Genomic DNA, 21781 nt, shown 5'->3' with positions numbered 1-21781 from the left:
ATTTTGGTTCCATTATTAAGTTGCCCAGAATTGTACAAACAAGATTTTTAAAAATAAAAATTTCCCAAGTCCACACATAGTCAACTAAGTCTATCAGACCATCTGTTTAATTCTGGCTGAGGGCAGAATAGAAATCATAAATTAAACAGTCTTTACTTAAAGCAATAGGAAGATATGTTAAGAATTAAATTACTATAAACTGAAATATTCTGAGAATACAATAGCTTTAATCACCGTTGTACTTGCTATGCAATTAGTACAATAAATCTAAAATATTCTTACTCGCCGTTGAGGCTAATAACACAGTAATAGAAAGGTAACATGATTTAAATTAATCCTTCCTCATTGCATTTTAAATGAAACTGAATTATTTTGTATTTCTTGTGGGCTAGGATCATATATATGCACATTTACTGGGATTCACCCAGCATATGACAACTTGCTTATCTGAAGTAATTTGACCATTTGACCAATCCTTAATTACCAAACCACAGATTAAGTAAGAAATTAGGATTAAGTGCCCTTCAATCCTTAGTGCTCTTGCAATGAATGTGCTGTGAAAAAGGAATGGATGAGACAAAATGCGATTCCCTCAGGGAATGCACAGGACAAGGTCCTGGAATCATCCTCCTAGGCATCAACCAGTAAAGCAGCATAGTGTGAAGAGAAATTCAGTCATTCAAACAAGGAAAATGAAAAGCAATACAAGTGAATGGTGTTATTTAGGTAATATAATTTCATAGCACTCTATCTTTCACTGTAAGTTTTAAAGTAAAGGAGGCCTAGAACCAAAGAATGCAGTATTGATTATATTCTAACAGTTGATAGCCTTTCAGATGACAAGTAATTAGAGTAATCTACATAATTTATGAGCAGTCACAACAAATTGAATCCTTCAGAAGTGACATTGGTACCAACAAATCCAGAGAATTTAGAGAAAACACTGAAACATTCCTTCAGGGCCCAAGCACTGCAGGAAGTGATACACAGAGCAAGCGTGTGCCACTTCACTTATTAACAGCACCAAGTCAAAACTGCATCTCAGGAGGCAGACTGGTGTCACCCAGCTTGTCATGTCAGCTGGGAGAAAAGCACAGCAGCCCAACAGTGGAAATCTGAAATGCATTAAATGCACCAAAAGTGCGCAGCCTCGCACAACTTCAGTAGGGCCAGGGTCAATTCTGCCCTTTATCCAACTACTGCAACAGAGGGGTCAAATGCTTAAATCAAGCAACCACCCCAGTGTTAACTGTGTGAAAGAAACTGGAAACAGACATGCTGTCTTAAGGAAACATTAGTGAGGCAGATTAGAGGACAAGTTGTTATTGCAGAGTTACAGTCAGAAAGTACCTGCAGCATCCTGTTCCTTCAAAAGTGAAGCTGGTACAACAGAATGAGGACCACAACTGTGCAGTTGTTCACACAGAGGACTATCCTTCCTCATGTCAATGAGTTATTTCTACAATGAGCAGCCAGTGAATAGTAAGAATGTGGGTAACAGAACTGGCCGCCATGTGAGCAAAGAACCCTGAAATGACTGCTGTGTAATATACCACCCCTCATTATTACCTGCAAAATCTCAATGATTTTCAATTTGGTGTCCATTACAATCACATCTTCACTGTCTGCAGTGCTGACTTGCTTGCTTGGGTGAATGCTTGGCTGTATGTCAGGGGTACTGATGGGAAATACAGACCCTCTGCTCAGCACCATTTGGGTCATCATCTCTCCTACCCCATGGATTGTCCTCATGACGTTGTTCCCTGTGCATGAAACAAAAACAGACACATTTCCTAGAACTAAAGCACGATTACAATGCTATATAGCACATATACACTCATGTTGTCAAACCCCTTTCCAGTCTCAAAAGGCATATTGAAAAAGAAGCCCTGATTTCCTGAGTTCATTCAAATTATCCAATTAGGCAAGAATTTCCTTTGCTGATTTTCCAAGATATCATTTCTTACATGTCAACAGATGGTAAATATGCCAAAATATTTCCAGAGTTCTGTTAACATGCTCAGCAAATTGTAAAAAGTAGAACTAAAGAAATCTCACCCATTCCTTTGCCTGAAGGTATATTATCCACATCCAAGATAATTTCTTAAAGAGGTTTGTTTAACTTGTTTTTAAGAATATTTGCAAACCAAGTGTTGCATATCCAGTATTATAGAACATCCCTAGGCAAGCAATTCCAGTACCTGACTATGCTTATCATTAGAAAAATTTTATTGGTATTTTATTAATACCATCTATTGCTGCCATTTGGAGACATATTGGAGGAGTTTTAGCTGTCACACTGAAGGAGAGTAAAGAGATGAGGTTTTGCCAGTCTGATCAATCTCTTTGTGTGGTTCAAACAACAGGGCACATCCCAAACCCAACTGACACAACCAGCCAACCATCCCCCTTCAAAAAAAAAAGTCCCAGGAGAATGCCAGGCTTGAAGGCTGTCCTGAAGGTTAAACTGGTATCTGTAATCACAGTGCCTTTTGTAAGTTATTCATGAGGGAGAAAATTATTTTATACTTATGTGGTAAAACCTTTATCCAGGTTGCAATGGTACTCTGCAAAATCTACCAAGAAATACCATCTGTTCCCACAGATTATACTGGTCTTTATAGTGAATTTTGATGGGAAAAGCATCTCAGTGAATCAGTGGCTTCCTTGCAAAGGTGGGACGAGAAAGTGTGAGAAGATTGTGCTACCTACCTATATGAATCAGTTTCCTTTCTTGCAAAACACAGATAGGAAAGAATGGAGGAAGGGAAAGGAATGACAGCATCTCTTCACAGGAAGAGTGCCAGGACCTAGGCTACACTAAAGACAAAGAAAAGACTGAAGGAAATGTAGCTTTGCTCAGAGAAGCCTGAATAGTTCTTGTCTGTCCTTTAGTACACTTTAATCACCATGCCATGGCCAAGCTTTACTCACACGGAAGAAACCCTCTTCCCAGATAATCTGCTGTAAAAACCAAGGCTGGATTTTATATTTTTTGGCAAAATCCTCCTCTTATTCCTTTCTTTCTTCAATCCATATAGCTCAATTACAATGTATATGGGAAGAGAATGCCTTTAGCCCAGACTTTAAAAGGGAAACACACAAAGAAGGTGCTTTTTCAAAGTGAATGAGGCAGATTAGTGTCAGGTTTGAGGTCCCATTCAGCATCTGGTCTCGTGCGCAATCACTCTGAATCAGTCTTTTAAGTCCCTACAAAAGAGGGGTGGGGAGGGAAATATACTTCTGATTTTGCATGTTGTTAGGGCTAAAAAAACCTAAAAGTCAAACTACAGGCTGGATCCTCACATTAGGCAGGCACAGAAAGTTCTAACTGCTTACACAGGCATAAAGCAAATAAATTCATCACAAATACTCTCCATAACACAAAATTAAAATGGTGTGTTTTCCTTTCAAATCAAGTAAAACAGTGTGGGAATAACATGGGATGGATATCTCACTCCCACTTCCCAACTCCTTTCTCCCAGTGTGCTAAACAAGTATTTGTATTGACCACCACTCAGTGCACCTGTGTGAAGCTACAGTACTACATGAAGGATCTTCAACCCTTAAAGTACCTTCAGTTAAACCAACATTTTGTGTCTTCGTTACAAAACTATGCAATAAATGAAATCCATTTCATTCTGTCCTTAATGCTGACAGATATGCCCATAACAAGACCTGTAGCTTGGGCAGCTGCATCATGGCCTACAACACCCCTGGCATACACCCCAGCTGAGAAATTATCATCTCTCAAAACATCAGATCAAAATCCCTTCTGCTCAGTTGGGCAGAGGGAAATATAAATAGAGGGCATTTGGAAAGCTCAGGAATTCTTTAAAAATAAACTTCAGTCAATAGGGTTAATGATAAGGAAGGATATTCTCTCAAAAACAAGATACAACTGCAGTTTCTCCAAAATAAGGAAGAAAAATTCCACTTCATCTTGAAAAGTTCCTGCTCACCCTTCAAGACTGAAATCTTCTAGGTGTAAAACGAATGAAAAAGTTAGTGTCTTATGGACAAGATATCAGACAACATCTTGGGTGGACCTCAGTTCCTGGAGAAAGAAAGCTGGGATATTATCCAGACCACATCTTGCTTATTTCTCAGCCATGACTGGGGTGCTGCACAGGCATGGCAGGGAATGGAATTCAACTCCTTCCATGAAAAAGGAATTAGTCACCATCCCTGCATTTCAGGATGACCTCCATAAATAAGTAGATCACTTTTTCCACCTCTAGGACAGACAGTGAGAGGCCTGCAACAGCAAAGACTCTGAAGCACTCAGCTAAAGTGATACTGGAGCCTAGAAAAGCATGTAGGAAATAAAAATAAATGAGGTGAGTGCTGTCCTTCCCTGGTACCCACAGAACACCAGTAATCAAAGGTGGCACAAACCAGTGAGAAGAAGCTGCTTCCCAACAGTATCAGTAACAAGGATAAACCCTCTGTCCACAGCATTCCTTCACTATTGACCTTAATGCAAGTGATCTCAAAAGACAGAAGTTGGAAAGTGAAGGAGGATTAAGCCTGTTACTTATTATCCCTGCCATTTCAAACAGCATTTCATTAATGCATAGGAAAGGATTTTAGTAAGAGAAAAGTCTACTTAATCCAGTTCAGTATTTACAGCTGAAATGGGTAATGATTCAATACTGCATTATTTCTGCCAATAACAGCAGGGAGACAAGGTGTCATCTTGGAAAACTTTTTAACCAACTGCCTGATGCTGACTGTAATTTTCAGTTAATTCAGAGCAGGCTTGAAGAGAACATTCCCAGAGTTAAAATGATGCAGCAACTGGAGCAATTAAGCATTTCTTGTCAGGAAAGGTATCTCAACAACCATGTTTTGCAGGGTGCTGATGAAATGCAACCTTCTCCAAGGAGCAGACAGCAGTCGAGCAGCACATTCATGGATGGCAGTGAAGCAGCTGATGTGTCTCAACACTGAGAGGAGCTGCTCTTCTTTGTGAAAGAAGCCGTGGAGATCTTCCATGTACCTAAGGAGTGGGGAGCAGCTTCTCTTCCATAAGATCCCCCAGTAATCATCACTGGTGATACTCAGTGTTGTCTGTCCAGCCTTGGAAGTCTGGACCATGTTAAGCATGGTTTTAAATCTGTCAGCTACAAGCACAAGGGGCCAGCAGCAGTCTTGCTTGAACATGGTTATCCCAGCAGGGAAGGGTGTGTTTCCCTGAGGTAATGCATGCAGGAAGGTTACTGCAGTTTAAAAAGGGACTGGCTCTCTGTCAGCTAAGCCTGCAACAATGCAAGACAAAATACATTGGCTCAACAAAAGAGATTTAAGTTCTTAGTATACATGTGCACACAATGACTAAAATAAGAGAGCTTTGATCTTAGTCACATCTCCAAAGTGCTTCCTGAATACCAATGACCAAGGAAAAATTAACTTACTGTCTCAGCTAGTTAACTGAGATAAATCAGGAGAGAGAGCAAGTAGATGTGAACCCTGATTATTTTTATATGCACTTTGCTAGAGATAAGTGAAGAAAAGCTGAGCTGTGCCTCCATATCATACTGCCACCCTTAACCTGTTGACCTCATCTTTGGCTGTTTTCTTTGAGGTCAAGGTATTAACATATATATATGGCTGTGAAGTGTGGCAGGGAGAGAACAGTCCTTGCAATTTTGTGAGGTGCTAATGTGTGCACTTCTCTCAGCAGCAAACTGCTGCAGAAGAGCTCAGAGCTGTGACTGACCAACAGAGGAAAAGAACACAAGGAAATCTCCTTGAATCTTTTTCCAATTTTTCCTTCTTCTCTGTTCCTCCCTCTGCCAAGACAAGTCAGACACCAAAAACCTTCCATAAGCAGTGGACCTATTAGAAATGTCTCCTATTTAATGTACAGTCTCAACAAGATTAGTCGATGAAGAGTGAATTCACTATGCACAAGTGGTAATTTAAAGAAGCTGCAGATTGACAGACACTGAAGGAAAAGGAAAGAAGAGAATGCTTGTCATGTTTTGAATAGACAGCTGTGCATCTCCTTTTCATTACTTTTTATTACAGTGATCACAACTTCCTAATGAGTATCAGTTTCTGTCACAAAACTGTAGCACATAATCTCATGCAATTTGGCACGATTGACAACACAGCGGCCTCTCTGAGAAGAAAAGCTTTTCAGAGGAGTCAATTATTGGAAAAAAATAACAACCACCCAAGTAATCGAAACAGTAGATAATTTGACACTTCATTTTCTACATAAACATATTTTCTTGATAAGTCATTTACTGATTGCAAAAATTCTAAAAGCAGAATATAAAATTGAACAACAATCTGCTATGCAGCACAGTATGGATGATAAGTGACAAAATACCATATTCAGTAAGAAAAACAACTGTCAAAGGCAGCTGGTAATTCATGCCTTTTCTTTCAATTGTTCCCAGCCCATTGCTATGGAGCACCCTCAGTTTGCTCTCCAGGACCCACAGAATTTTGGATATTTCACATAGAGTGCAGAGAACTGTACAGAAGCTGAGGGTGAACAGTCAGTGGGAGCCTCAAAGGCTGGCAGATTGCCTTAGGACTCTGGCTCCAGTCCACAGAGCCACAGAGTCCTCTGCTCCACAGAAATCTCCAAGATACCAGGGAACCAACATGCAGCCTTGTTTATTTGAAAGTTACCTATAGGCACTTGATCTGGTCCCTAGCTGCCAAGCGGGGAAAGAGCCTACTCTTACTATCATTGCTGTTCAGTCTTCCCCAGAAGAAAGAAAAATTAATTCCTAGGACACAGTTTTGAAAACCACTCAGCTATTTTTAGCTTGAACAGTTTCCCACAGTGCTTACCTCCCTACATAAAAATTTTGAAAGTGCCCATATTTTCAAAAGGATTTTAACACCCAGTAGCTTTTATTAGGGACTGGACCAGCTGGATGCTCAATGCTTCTGGAAACTAAGTACCTAAATGGGAGCTGCCACATGGAATCATAGATTGGTTTGGGTTGGAAGGGACCTTAAAGACCACCCAGTTCTAACCCCTTTGCTATGGGCAGTTGCCACCAGGTTTCTCAGAGTCCCATCCAGCTTTGCCTTGGAAAATTCCAGGGATGAAGCAACCGCAGCTTCTCTGGGCAACCTGTGCCAGGGCCTCACCACTCTCACAGTGTGAGAGAACAATTTCTTCCTAATATCCAATCTAAACCTACTCCTGTCAATGTGAAGCTATTCTCCTTGTCCTGTCTCTTCATGCCCTTGGAGTAAATAGTCTCTCTCCATCTTTCTTGTAGGTTCCCTTCAGGTACTGAAAGGTCTGATCAGATCTTCAGGAGATCTGTTAATGACCAGAAAAGACAAATGTATGTGCATCCACTACCCCAACAACCTTCATTAACCTGTCCATAAAAATCAAATATATTATTCAATCTTCTTACAGAAAAAAAGAGGAGGGAGGAAGAAGAAATCAAAGACTTTACAAAAATATGACAATTCTCACATGGTCTATGCAGTAATTAAGTTATAGAAACAACTCTCTGATGTCATCAAACCTGAGCATGCTTTTGATTAGGACACTGACACTTCAGTCAAAACCAGCACACAGGACCTTGTCTCAACCCATGTGTCAGTGCAGGTGTGTTCAACCAGGTTTTAAGAATGTATTCACAACAGCAAAACTCCAAATATCCTTGGCTTTGGGAATTTCAGTTAGATTTACACTATTGCTCCACCAAAAGCTTCCCAAAGAAAGATTCAGTGCCATCTTAAAGCACACAACACCTCCAGTGCTCGAGGATCTTGTCAGGGAGCCACATGTACAGCAATATCTAAATACCAAGAGCAAGATTAAGAATCCAATGGCAGCTTTAGCTCTGCATTTCTTTGCTGATTTGGCTACATTGCTTCATGCAATTTCATTTTTCTTCATGAAAAGTTGCAGCCATTTTAAGGACATATAATAACAACACTTCACTACCTAAAGGAACACATTTTATTTCAAGCTCTTTAGAGCTGTATATTATTTGCCAGAAGTATTAAAGCCTTACAGTTCTGCTTGTGAAAGAGGTATTAATTTTTACAGGTTTTCTACAGAATTTGTTTATAAAGACTTCAGAACCTACCACAAACAGGCCAAGAATCACACTTTATGTCTTCATTAAACCATTTTTCATTACTCAATAACTAGCTGACCTCAGGTAACGCTTACAGAAAACCTAATGCCTGGCATTAAGGACACATGGTGAGGTATCACTTCCATATTTTATAGTCCTCAGAAGCAATAAGGCAAAACAAAGGAAAAAACTTACGATGTGCCATGGATGTACATTTGCTCCCCAGCCCTTGAGTGAATCTGGCCACTCCAGCCTCCACCACAACATAACCACAAACCTTCCCTTTTTATATACAAACTCTCAGCTACCCAGCCATGGTGAAACTTCACCAAACTTCACCTTCTCCTGTCATTCTGCAGGTTCTGGGCTTTTTTCCAATCCCCAAAACCACTGAGCTGTGTCAAGCAAGGAAAAAAAAAAAGCATATATCAGCATGCTGGCCTTGAGGGTAAAAAGCACCATGGGAATCAAGCCTCCTAGCTGAGTTACATCTGTAAGACAGATATTGATTCCTAGAAGAGCAGTGGTCTCTGGAATCCCATTAATGCATGGGTCTTATAATGAGGGAAGGAGTAAGGAGGAAAGAGAAATGGTTCATGCCACAGAATTAAGCTCTCAGTCAGACCTCCCCTTTGGTCTGGCAATACTCTGCACTGAACAGCAGTTTCTTCTCTGTAGCTATCTGTGACTAACACAGTTAACTCTCCTTTTTCCTCTTAGAACATTTCTTTTCTGGTAAACTGCTGGTATAAATTACTGCTCCAATCTGCCAGGCAGCCATTGCCTCACTAGCCCTGCTAATCAAAGTATGCCTCAAAGAAGATACTGCAAATTGTTAACTAGACTAAAGTGCAGATAACAGATGCAGATGCCAGGCTGAGAAACAGCAGAGCAATTTTGAATAGTCTTGGATGAAATCTGATCCTCCTTGGACACAGAGAACCCATAGGGACCACAGAAAAGGTGCAGCCTTGTTGTCAACCCTCAGCGGCCTCACTGGTGCTTCCATCACTGTGTACCTCTACTTGCAGCCAAAAGGGGTTGGAAGAAAAAATGACCTAACTGGAGCTGGAGATGAGGAGGCTCCTGGGCTGTGTAACAGCAACAGAAGCCGGGACAAGAGTCCCCTGACACACAGAAACACAAGCATTCCTCTGCAGAGTGAGGCAGTAGATCTCACCAGCACTGAAGACTCCAGGAGAAGGCGAGGGCCCCCCCTGTCCTGCCCCCTGGCAGGATGGAATCTTGTGTCCCTTCCATCTGCAGGAGGAACACACCACCAAGATACAGACCCAGGCACAACAGGAAGCAGCTGGGATATCTGACCATCAGTTTAAACAAGTAAAAAGAGGCATCTCCTTAGGCAGTTGTGGGCAACACATTTAATGTGAGAACCACAGAGGTGGGAGCAATTTAAGCTTATTACAGGCAGTTTTAAAATTTATTTTTTCAAAAAGACTGAGCAAAGTAAACCAAAAGACTCCCACTGGTATCAGTGGTCACTGGCTCAGGAAAATTGTAGAGCTCCTGAGGGACAGATACACTCTACAGATAACCCAGATTTGCACCACTGAGGGTTTTTTTAGCAGGTGCCCAGGACTGTGAACCGCATCCCAAGACATATGCAGCTCAGATTCAGGGATGTATTTCCTGGCATGTCATTATTCTCATTCCCAAACAACAGAAACTAAACAGCACTGAGCTGGGTGGCAAATGTTTCGCTTACCTGCTGCTTACTACCGTGCTGCTTCCTCTTTCAGACCTGACATATGCTGTAGTTTCATGGTATGACTAAAATAAGCTATTTGAAAGAGCAAATAGCACCTAGAGAAAGATGTGCATTTTAATTCACAGAGAATAAATTAGCAGTATTGGACAAGACAGATTGGCTCCTTACTCTGGAATGATACAGCAGGGTGCACTTACTAGGAAAGCAATGACTTTACCTTTTAATTAAAACTGCAAGAGATTATAATGTTCTTTAAAGGTGCCAAAATGACAGCAGTGCTAAATGAAATCCTCATTTTCTCCTTAAGAAAAAAAAAATAGGGGCAGTAAAAAAAAAAATATAGAGGCAGTATATTTTGTATATCCCTTTTTTTTTTTTTTTTTTTTTTTTGGAATCTAAAAGGGGAAAAAAAAAGAAACAGAAAGCAGCTTCAAATATGCACAAAAATAATTCAAAGTTAAGACACACTGACTGAAATAAAAAGAAAAAAAAGAAGTTGGTTGCAAGATTTTCAAGTCAGTTCATTTTTAGGGTGCAATCTAGATAAGAAGCATTTCCAAAAATATACATCCTTACTTTTTACAGGATCTTGTCTCATAAATGTTTCTTAGCCAGCTTTCTTCAAATCTGTCTTCTTTGTTCCCTGTGAGGGTGGTGAGGCTGTGGCACAGGGTGCCCAGAGAAGCTGTGGCTGCCCCATCCCTGGCAGTGTCCAAGGCCAGGCTGGATGGGGCTCTGAGCAACCTGGGATAGTGGAAGGTGCCCCTGCCCATAGCAGGGAGTTTGAACAAGATGATCATCAATGTCCCTTCCAACTCAAGCCATGCTATGATTCTGTGTTTTTAGAATCTTTGCCAAACTAAGACAGAGAAACCCACAGAAATCATCAAGGACTACCTCAGCCATCAAGGTGGCTCCAAATTTAAGCAAAGGAGGGAAAAGGACTTCTTAATGTGAAAGGTTAATTAAGTCTTCATGTAACTTCCACTAAGCCTAAAAATACAGTCCATTTTGCAGATTTGCCTCAACAGTTCAACACTTGTCATATATAATTCCTCACTTAACAAGTAGTTTTACTGAAGTAAGTGGGTGTACTTAAGAAATAAATATTAAACAGGGAAGAAGACTCAAGACTGCTGGTTGAAAATTTGGTTCTTTCAGTTCTGAGGTACATACCTACAGGAAAACCTTCCACAGCCAAGACTCAACACATTCTTCCACCCATCATTAATGCCTTGGATGTAATAAACTGCATTTGGAAGAGCCGCCTGGAGTCCCGCATCTCTCATTCAGGCTCTTACAAATGTATTTCCCAAAATCCTGACTACAGTTTTCACAATGAGGACTGGCCAAACCAGTCAGGAATCCAGCTCACCAGTTCCCAACAACTTCACGTTACCAGAATCAGATGTTGGAAACTTTTGTTGCTACTGACCTGGAATAAGTAAATGGAAAGACACCATAACCTACCCATCCCCAGATTTTTTCAGCATTGATTTTCCCATAGAAATCAATAAATTTTAAGAAAACTAAAATACAAAACCTATAATGTAAAATACATAGATCCTGACCAAAATTCTCAACTTCTACAGAGATGCTACCTACCATCTACTACAGCTATAGAATAGAAATTACAAGACTCATCCATTTGGGCAAACCTCTTTTCAAGTAATTTTTCTTAGAACCTGAAAATAACTGTGATTTTGAATCGGCATAACTATTGAAAAAGTCTGATTGTTAAATATAGCTTTACTATCAATCTTTGCAAATTTACACTTAAATAGTGATGAAAATTAAAATATACAGAACCTAAGCTGGTATTCAGTAGCACTTTTTCTCTACAAAAGATTTACAGGATCATGCCCCTAATGCTTGATAAAACTTAAACATATTTGTTTATACCAATAAACTGTCAGTCTCAGGCATCATGACTGGCTTTCAGTGTTCGTCAAAACTGGAATTATGAGCTACACTTCGAAGCCGTAAGCTCAAGGAATGAAATACATGTTCTTACTGAATTAAACTTATGCCTAGACATTTGTGATCCCTGACTGGAAGCTTTAAAAAAACCACTCAACCAATAAACAAACACAAAAACCCGAACAAAGCCCCACAACTTCTATAAACTCCAAAATTTAAACTTCCATACATTCACAATATAGACACAAAAATCACAACAGAAACAATAATATCTTTCTGTTTGTTTGTTTAAAGAACAACAGTGTAATGATTTTTGCAACTCAGGGAAGCTATTTTTTCTTTAGAAAGGAGCTATGTTAACCTGCACATCCCTAGAGTAATAATGTCTTGGAGGGACACCTACCTGCAATATTCTGCAAAGGTTTGGTATGACTGTTATAAGTAGTGGACCTGCCAGAGAGGATGCTGCAGTCTGGAGAGATGTGGGAGAATGGAATCTGACCTCCTCTAATGGCAAGAATTCACCCTCACACCTCCCTGACTGGAGAGAGAGGTCCCACCACCCTGAAAGAGGGCAGGGAACAATCCATCTGTCTGTGTTTTATGGAAGTTACAAATAAGAAAACACTTGCTGGAAAAAAATCAACAGACCATTCTGATTTTAGAAATTGCCATCACATTTTCCAAAATCTAAAAAAGCTGACTGCGGTAATTCTTACCTTCACCCTTTTTAATAGTCTAAGAAACCAATATTGTAAATTAAAAGAGACAATAAAAAGCCAGGACAGCTAACTAATAAAACAACTAACATGTTCTGAGCAACACAGTTTTAAAAGAGAGAATATCTGTGTAAAAAGGGAAGGGAACCCTTGCATGTACAATCTTATAATTATTATAAAATGGAAAACCAATGTATACCTACAGCTTTGCACGGTGAATAGTCCTTACTCTCAGAGTGAGGGGAGATCTAGAAAAAATTCCTAAGACCAATTTCTGTGCTTGCCTGTTAATTCCTCAGGATCCCTACTGCATCCTGGACAAGACAGATCCAGACTCCACAGGACCCAGGGAACACCTGTGCTTCTGGACCCATCCTTGGGATCATCTACAGTCCAACACACAGGCCCAGAAGTTCCAGCCCCGCACCTCCCCATCAGTGGTGCAATGTGCAACTAAAGCGATGCTGGTTGATTCATGTGCGGTTCTCCTTAACAAAACGCACTCCCCTGTTTTGCTTGAGTTGTGATTTTCAGACATGAAATATGTTCTTTGAACATGAAGCTCTGTGAGCTGGGTGCTCAAAGATAGTCAATAGGAGTTATTAAACTCCTTCAACTTCATTCTTGTAACACATGCATCTTTATAGCTCATGAGTAGGTGAGTTTGCACGTCCAGAGAAAGCAGGAGGAAAAGCAAGATGCTTGGACACATCAGTTAAATATTCAGGATCATGCTGTCTTAAGTGCAAAGCACTTAAAGTACACTTTGTGTAGTTTATAATTTCTCAATCAGAAAGGAAAAGGGAGGTTGAAGAAAAGATCTGACCATTCAAAGGCATCCTTTTATTTTACAAAGACTGTATGTAGAAGACCTCTCCAAGAGGTCTTACAGCTATTTCTACACAAAGACACATTGTCTCATCACAGTTTCAATGCCTTTTTTTAAGTCTAGACAGCACAGCCAATACCTCCAGACTCCTGTAAGATTGCAAACAGGACTGACAACAGTCTGCAACAGCAAAAAAAAAAACCTCTCCAAAGCTTTCTAGACATAGAGTTAGTAGAAAAAGGGGGAAAACCCCCACCAAACAAACCAAACCAACCCACAGGTAATTAACAAGAGAACGTCCATGGATTGTCATATCCTGACCTGAACTGGTCAGTGTTTGAAAGGTAAACATCCATGGAGACAGCTACAGCAGGAAAGAAATTTAAATAATCTGCACACAGGCTGAAGGCAATAAAAAAAAAAAAAATCACACCTTTGTTCTGTGTCTTTTTTGCTGAAAGAATGTGAGAAAAAAACAGGTTTGTGACAGAAAGTTTCCAACAAGGCTCCAGTACGTGGTTGAGCACTACTAAAAAAGCTACCAAGCTTCCATTTGTAGGGTGCTATTTGCAACATTCCTTCACCCATTTATTTCAAAGCAAATTCATTGATTTGCATGGAATTACTAAGGAAATTCACTTCAACTGAGAGCAGGTCTGTTTGCACTTAATGGGTGGTTCCTTCATCTCTTACATAGCTTGAAAGGAAACCCTTCTGCAGAAATAAAAGGGAATTAAGGAAAAACATTATTTTATGGGTAATAAATGTGAGTAAAAACATTAAACAAGATGTATAATCAGGATTAAAGGCTTGGGCAGAGTGACAACTAAGCAGAAGAACTACATCTGCACGTCCCATGTTTCAAATATGACAAGATTGTGTCTGGAGTCAAACTGTGTCCAGAGCCATTTAAGAAGAGAGTCTGCAATGCAGTCTTTCAGGGACAAAAAAGGAAAACATAATTCCAAGTGTCTGGACATACAGTCTTTTCTCTAGTGCTGAGGAGGGACTGCAGCCAGCTACAGCATGATTTGATGTGCACTGCATTGCAGAAAATACTTCCAGAGGGTGTCAATAAAGTCTGCTGGCAGTGATGGAGAGAAGATCAAGAGAACCAAGCATATGACTTATTGGTTCAGAGATGACAATGACAGTCTACACCTCTCCAGAGTGTGTGAACCTCAAAGAAGAAAAAAGTTATGAAGAACAGCACACTCCTGCAGGGCATCTGTAGAGCCCTGAGCAAAATGACGATTAGAAAAACTCAAGGTTGGGAAAAGGCCTCCCAGAGAAAACACAAAATAATTGTTTCCAACAAGACAGCTCATCCATTTTGGTGCTGTGAGCCAGCTGGCTGGCAACACCAGCTACATATCAAAACAGAATCTGCTGTCAGTCAGTCCTGTGGACACTCAGCCCACACCACTGTCACACCTCTCTTCCACTCACACAGAAAAACTAAACTGCTACGTTTCAGCACCTTCTTGGCATGCTCATTCTTCAACCCAGTTTTAAACCATGGTAGCAAAGGCAATGGGACATACAGAATAGTCCTAGGGTTGTCAGAGAGGCATTGTGGTCTGGGGTCAAATTATTCTAATTTGACAAACACAGGCAGAGGATGGCCTCCTCTGGACTTCCTTTGGGTACTTCTGCCATTGTGGAACCAGAACCATCTCATTCTCCCTTTCACTGAAGTGCTAAGAAGATTAACAATCAGCTGTGCCATAGATGAGCCAACATAATCCCTGTGCCCAGCCAAATACTGCTTTCAACTCCCTTGAGATGTTCAGAGCAAGGGGCATTGAGGTTTAGAACCAAATTTGAAATAAGCAAAGGAGCAGCAACGCCAATGCAGTACCCACAAGTCATGAAGGATACAGCTCTGTTCAAAAAGGTTCCTTTTTAGCTGATCATCTAAATGCCCCTTGCAATGCATTCCTGTAGGTGGGCTGATGTGGGAAACACAACCTTGAAAGAGTATTGAGATTCTCCATAAATTATTCCAACTTAAAAAGCTAATTACCCACTGGAATAACAGTCTGTGCTGCTCATCTCACCTCCATCCTGAAACTTGCTCAGCCTTTCGAAGTATGACGATATGGGCACTTGAACAATATCTAGAATTGCCAGCAGTGTCCGGGTTAGTCTGAGGAGCTCACTAAAACTATAAAAGCCAAAGTATATGAGGTTTCGAGCCAGATGTACCACCTATGAGAAAAAGACATTAAAAATGAAGGAAGTACTGACAGCCTTTGTGGTTTTCAATTGCATTTCACACAGCAGCTTCCACTGTTCAGATTCAGATCTTGAGTGCATTCAAACTAGCACAAGTCTTGCTACTGATTTTCAGACTAAGGCCAGTGACATTAAATGTCTGTCAGGATTAGACAAAGCAATTGATCAATCAGGTTACAGCAGACAGCAAAACCAAGGTGAGATTTAGGAAGGTTTGAGAGGAAAAAATTGCATCTGTGAAAATATATAAGATCAAGAAGAAAGACTCTGGGAAATTATTTAAAGAGGCAGCAGCTTTGGAGAAGATTTTGGGGAAGTCAGCAGAAGAGTAAGATGATAGGTTTGCACAGAGGTGATTTCAGGTGACCAGAGGCAAAAGAAACAAAGAGAAGTAGGCTGGAGGAAGAACTATAAAAGCTGTAAGCATTTCCCCTTTATTCCCCTTTATTCTTTGCTATGAGAACCTAGAAAATCTAGGCCTATCTAAAGTTTCTGTCAGGAATTTCAAACAATGTTTAATCCACAGGATTAGGTTATCCAGGGTGTTTCATTGAGTGTAATACCCTATACAGAAAACAGCACTTACTTATACTGAAGAATCCTTACAAGTTATTTCACTAATGTAGAAAGAACAGGAAAATTCACCATTCATTCCCCAGAAATCCCCTCTCCCTCCACTGAGGGGTGGGAGCAACCACCCCAGGAAAGGAAACAAAGGTTGGAAAAATACAGCAGACAAGAATATTATTTTCTGCAATACCAGTCAGTACCAAGAACAATGGAATTAGGAAAAGATGTTTCTTTAGGCTATTTTACACCAACATTTATTCTGCAACTGGCTTTATTTTGAAAGAATCAATGCCATCTTATCTGAAATGAGGAATAATGTAAGTAGGATGCAGATAGCTGAGAAGTACCTCAAATGTAAGTTTGTTTTTCTCTTTGTCTCCAAATGGAAAGGGTTGATTCACAACTTCTTTCAAGTACTCTTCTACAAATTCCATTGTGAGTGCAAACTTTATCTTCATTTCATTCCTTGAAGAGTCAGTGAAGGAATCATACCTACAATACAAGGCACAGAAAGAAGGAAAATTAAATACCTCTAATATCAGGATCAGCTGTCCCTAAAGAAAAAAACGAACAAATCATGACCCTCTGAGATTACTCAGTTCAGCTCTCTGGAGATATGGAAAGTGCATGCCCAAACCTTCCCTTTAACAGTACCAGGAATGGGAAGAATACAGACAGGATAATACCGCTCTTGTGGCAGATAGGACTCTTAAATCTTGCTGTGGCAATTCAACGAGGTCATTAACAGAAACAACACTGCCTGCTGCACTGCTGTGCTTCTTCCTGTCTCTCCAGCCAGATATTCCCTGGCTGGGAGCATCCCAGTGCTGCTGCTCCATCAAATCGGTGAAGCCAGGCAGGGTTTCCACTGAAAACAATGGTCCTTTCTCTAAAATTAAATTTAACACATGCTTAAGTACTTTACTAAGTGAAGGCCAAAGCCTCTGTGAGTTGTTGGTGGACAGAGGCTGTGTCTTAATTCTGGGTTCCCAGCTGTGGCTTTCTGTTGAACTTGGGGTATAAAACTAAGATCCAGCCTAGCAAACCTGTCATGTGAGACACAATGGGATTACTTGGAGTGCAGCTGGTCTGAGGAAAGGCCATTCCATCTTCCCAACTTGTTCAATAAAATAACATAGTAAAAACTAAAATTTAAATATTTAACAATTGAAAGCTGCCCATTGGAGTTTCCAAGGGTAACAATAATTAATAGCTCCATGCTCTGCAACAAAATGCCTTTTCACACGTTTTGTGGACACTGGACATCTACAGCCATTTTGTGCTGAGACTAACCCTACAAAGAGCTTTTTTACTTTAGTTTGAAGCACTTTCAACTCACTCATGAATGGTGATCTTGGTAGGAATTTCAGTCCACAATCTGGCGTACTTGACAGGCACCACAGACTCCTGGGGATCTCTGTCCACATGCATGTGCAGCATCAGACGGCAAAAGGAAGCCCGCAGGTCATAGGGGAGGCTCTCATCAGACATACACCTGAGGATCAAGTCTACTGACAGCTGGGCAGAAATCTGGTTGATGGCGAGATACTGGCGGTCCAGGCACATTCTTGCAAAGAGGTTCAGTTGGTACCTTAAAAAAAAAAGGTAATAATGTGGTAATCAAGGAAATTGGTTGGGAATGAAAGAACACATCTCAGAATCTCATGTTACAAGCCTGTTGTGAGCCTGATATAAATCCTAAAAAATAATGAGTGATTTTGTTGAGCAAGGGAGCAACTTGACATTAAAACTATTTGTTCAATTGTTGTTTCAATTTTGTAAAACATTATTCCATGATCTCATTTCTTCTCTAATCCTCAAGACACTCAGGACATTCACTTCTCAGACCGTGCCTTGCTTCCAGGGCAGCATAACCTAAAATTAAAGCTCAATAAATAGAAGGTTAGAGGCAAAATAAAAGACACACAAAGATATGTGATAAGCAGAGAAAACTCAAGGTTTGCCTGGAGTAGGCAGCAGAGACTGTGATAACTCCCACAGGAAAAACTTGAAATGAATTCTTAGTCTCAGTTTCTGGCACGAAACTGATTTCATGGGTTTTTTTTGTTTTGGTTTTTTTTTTTTTTTGTTTTTTTTGTTTTGTTTTGTTTTTTGTTTTTTTGGGTTTTTTTTTGGTTTTTTTTTGGTGGTGGTGGTGGTGTTTTTTTGTGGGTTTCTTTTTTGGTTTGTTTTTTTTTTTTTTTGTTTTTGTTTTTTTTCCCACGATTCTGGTTTCCTTTTTTGATATTGCCAAATGAACTGGATAAGAACAGCACTGGGGTTCTTCAGAGAGTTTACATTTTCTTCCCTTTGAATAAGCAATTTTACCTGTAGTAGGTAAGAACTTCTAAATCAGCTTTTGTGCCCTCCTTTGCCTCCTGAGCTAGATGCCTGATGGCTTTGCCGTGAGGCTCCTTGTTGCTGTCGATCCAGTAAAGCCACACTTCCTCTTCATCAATGTCATCTGAGATGACTGGGCATTCCAGAGGATTGTCCATTTGTGTTGAAACCAGCCTGCAAACACAAACCACTCACAACAGAGCCACGAGTAAAGTGCTGGGAATTTAAGAGAGCAGACAACAAAAAGATGGCAAGTTCTGATTACAGATACTCACTTGGTCTGGATGAGAATGTCAGCATTTCCTGGGCTAAGCATAAACTTGCAAATGAGTTCCTGAGTTACTGGTATTGCTGTGGTGTTAGATACACACAGGTCTGACAGGTAATCCAAGAATCTGCAGTCAAAAAAACCACAGGTGCAGCAGAACATGAGACCTAAACTACTACTGGGGAACTGCAGTAGAAATCTCTAGCACTTAGCACTAGAGCATGGGTAGACTACAGGGATTCTGTATCATGATATTTATCAACATATGATCTTTGCCAGTTCAAGCTCTTGCAACTCACAACACCTTCCACTAGATCAGGTTACTCCAAGCCCCATCCAGCCTGGCCTTGAACTGCCAGGTAATGCTGGGCTACCAGAGAAGAGTGCAGACTGTCAGGACCTGCAGATAGGACTCTGCATTCAAAGAGGTCATTCCATGTAAAGCAGAAAGAACAAAGCTTTGCAAGGAAAGCAGCTGCCTATTAATTTGTATCTCAAATTTAGGTCTTCTGATGTTTAACAAGGTTCAGGCTGAGGCTTTCCTCACAGCTGGGACATTAATTAGGTACGTGGGTTTGTCTCTTTTCAGGGATTCCTGTATGTGCAGTAACAGTAACCCATTTTTCAGCCTTTGACACACTGCAATATAAAAAGGGCCTCTTCCTTCTATGTAGTTTCCACTTTCCATTATAGGAATTAAGTATCCCTGAGCCCACCACTCCTCTAGCAAATGTAGCTAAAACTGAGCAAGGTGCTCAAGAGCTGGTGGGAGAGCAGATGCGAACAGGCACACATACACAGATTATATATTCCACTTCTTTAGAAATCTAGGTACAAATTCTGACCATCTGCTATCAGCCATCCAAGGATCCAACAGTTTGAACCTCGAAGCACAGACCACAATCCCCACTGAAGTCTGGAAACTGTAGTGGGTGAGTACAGACAGGATTTTTAGGGTAGACTTAGGAAAAAATCCACCCACACTACTGAAATGAAACTTTGTGGCAACTGGTAATTAAAAGCGCATAGCAATCACAAAGTCAAAATTAAGCAAACAGCACATAATTACATGGAATTCTGGGGAAGTCACCTGGTTGGAGCCAAAACTCAGGAAGGTTTTTAATTTTGCAGTTTATGTGTTTTAGAGCAGAATGCCACAATTCTCATTCACCTCAACAGTGCTGCAAAAATCTACAAGACTCTCCATGAAAATCAGTATCAAGATCAAGTCTTTACTGTTCAGATTACACCATTCTGGCAAGGGGCAATTTTGAAACATTTATTGCTCCTGAACTCCTGAAGAAGTGGATACACAGCAGTTGCATGACGTGGTTATGGCACAAATTCCATTACATCCTCCACCACAAGAAAATGCAATGTGCGACTTTCAGTAAACATAGACCCTTCAGAGACAGAGCTGATCCTGTGATTTCCTCTTCATATTGACCAAACCCAACAAAGCTGAGCATGGGAGAGGCAATGAGATTAGAGAGTGAGGCCAAACAGGCGTATAGAAAATAATTGAGGCAGTGAAGCACCAAGGTCTTGAGCAATATATCCTTAAAAGCTACGTGGAAATGGTATTCACAATTACAGAGGACAATACTTGGCCTTCAGTATGTTCATTTTTACACTTGTATTACTTTGCCCATTTTACAACTGAAAATCCAATAATAAAGAGATTTTTCCATTTAAAAATAAGGAAATCCAAGTTCTTTTATATTCTGACCTAAAGCTTTTTTTTTTTTTACCCAAAAAATTTTAAAAAAAAAAAAAAAAAAAAAAAAAAAAAAAGTCAGCTGAGTGAAGTTCAAGGCCAGAAATTTTAATTTGGAACAAAATCCAGTTTAGACACAAGTTTATGGGATCTTCACTGTCCCAAGCCCTTTTCAGGTCTGACCTGGAGTCAGAACCTGCAGGAAAACTGATATTAATAAAAGCTTAGAAAAATTGACATGTGTGTATAATTTACACCAGGATTATTGGCAGGGGAACCAACACAAGTGGCAGTTTCACAGAGGAGCTGCAGAGCTGGGAGAAATTAAACTTTCTCTTAATTTCTCTTTGCCCCAGTCAGAACAGAGACCAAATTTTCAAGGTTGTCCTGCAAAATATAAGCTCTCTTTTCAGTAAGCCCTAGTTTTAAAATGTGGATATGGATAAATTGAAGAATTACAGATAGTTCTAATATTTTCTGTACAGGTGGGGTTTTTGTTTGCCAGGTCAAAACAGGGAGAAAGAGACACCAAAGCAATGAATAGCATTCAATTCACAGCTACTGCAAAAATGCCACATGGACCACTTCAAACCTTGGCTCTCGATTTCTTCTGAGTAAATTCACAAACGTCTCTATTTCTTTAGCTGTGATGTGTTTCTCTAGCAGTTTTCTGTTGTTGTGCAACAAAGCTGTGATGGTGTCTTCTGCCAGAATATCATAACCAATCTGGGACTGCATGACGCAGAAGTTCTTAGCAATATATTCCTGAAAAAAGAAAAAATTCCCATGATGACCTGCTGAGCAGCAATGCTTTCTCTTTTAGAAACAAGGGGCATTCAGCTTAGTTAGCAATCAAAATAACACTCAAAACTTTCCTCTCTGAACTGGCCAGAACAAAAGAACTTCTGAATACCTCAAATATGTACCCTGAGAAAAAGACTCCATATTAGGGATGACTAACTCATTCTTTCATAAACTGAATGAATTAATACATGAAAATATATATAAAATTAAAGAAATAGCAACCTCTTTTTTTTTTTTTTTAAGAAAAAACTGAAAGGTCTTTATAGTGTTTAAGAAGCTTTTTTCCTGAATCTTCCCTCCTCCTTTTCTCCCTTCAGGACAGAAATATTTCTGTAAAACGCTGGAAAGAAAATAAAGAAGCCACACTGAAGTCCCTTCAGTCCATGTTCTGAAATACCTCTTGCTCACAGGGAGTCTCCAGCAGTGGGAAATCAGGCTACCTTATATAACAACCTCTGCTCTGACTCACTGCCATCCCTCTACAAATATTTAAGCAAGAGAAACAGACAGTTTGCAGATTTCCCACTTTGCAATCCAGGCTCCAAGAACATATTTTTAATAACAGAAAGCTCATG

The 21781-nt window shown here is 40.1% G+C and overlaps 1 protein-coding gene across 1 annotated transcript in view; it reads right to left on the bottom strand.

Moving 5' to 3' along the window:
- ITPR2 (inositol 1,4,5-trisphosphate receptor type 2) overlaps positions 1-21781 on the bottom strand; it is a 128157-nt gene that overhangs the window by 34775 nt on the left and 71601 nt on the right. The window contains exons 17-23 of the mRNA XM_041468717.1: positions 20995-21167; positions 18693-18812; positions 18406-18591; positions 17417-17668; positions 16425-16569; positions 15330-15480; positions 1570-1763 (exon numbers count right to left, since the gene is read on the bottom strand). Coding sequence (XP_041324651.1) covers positions 1570-1763; positions 15330-15480; positions 16425-16569; positions 17417-17668; positions 18406-18591; positions 18693-18812; positions 20995-21167 — 1221 coding nt within the window. The remainder of the gene's footprint in view (positions 1-1569; positions 1764-15329; positions 15481-16424; positions 16570-17416; positions 17669-18405; positions 18592-18692; positions 18813-20994; positions 21168-21781) is intronic.

This window comes from Pyrgilauda ruficollis, unplaced genomic scaffold (genome assembly GCF_017590135.1).
Source record: "Pyrgilauda ruficollis isolate IOZ18807 unplaced genomic scaffold, ASM1759013v1 scaffold229, whole genome shotgun sequence".
Lineage (NCBI taxonomy): Eukaryota > Metazoa > Chordata > Aves > Passeriformes > Passeridae > Pyrgilauda > Pyrgilauda ruficollis.
The sequence above is the reverse complement of the archived record's forward strand: the minus strand, read 5'-3'. Positions and strand labels throughout refer to the sequence as shown.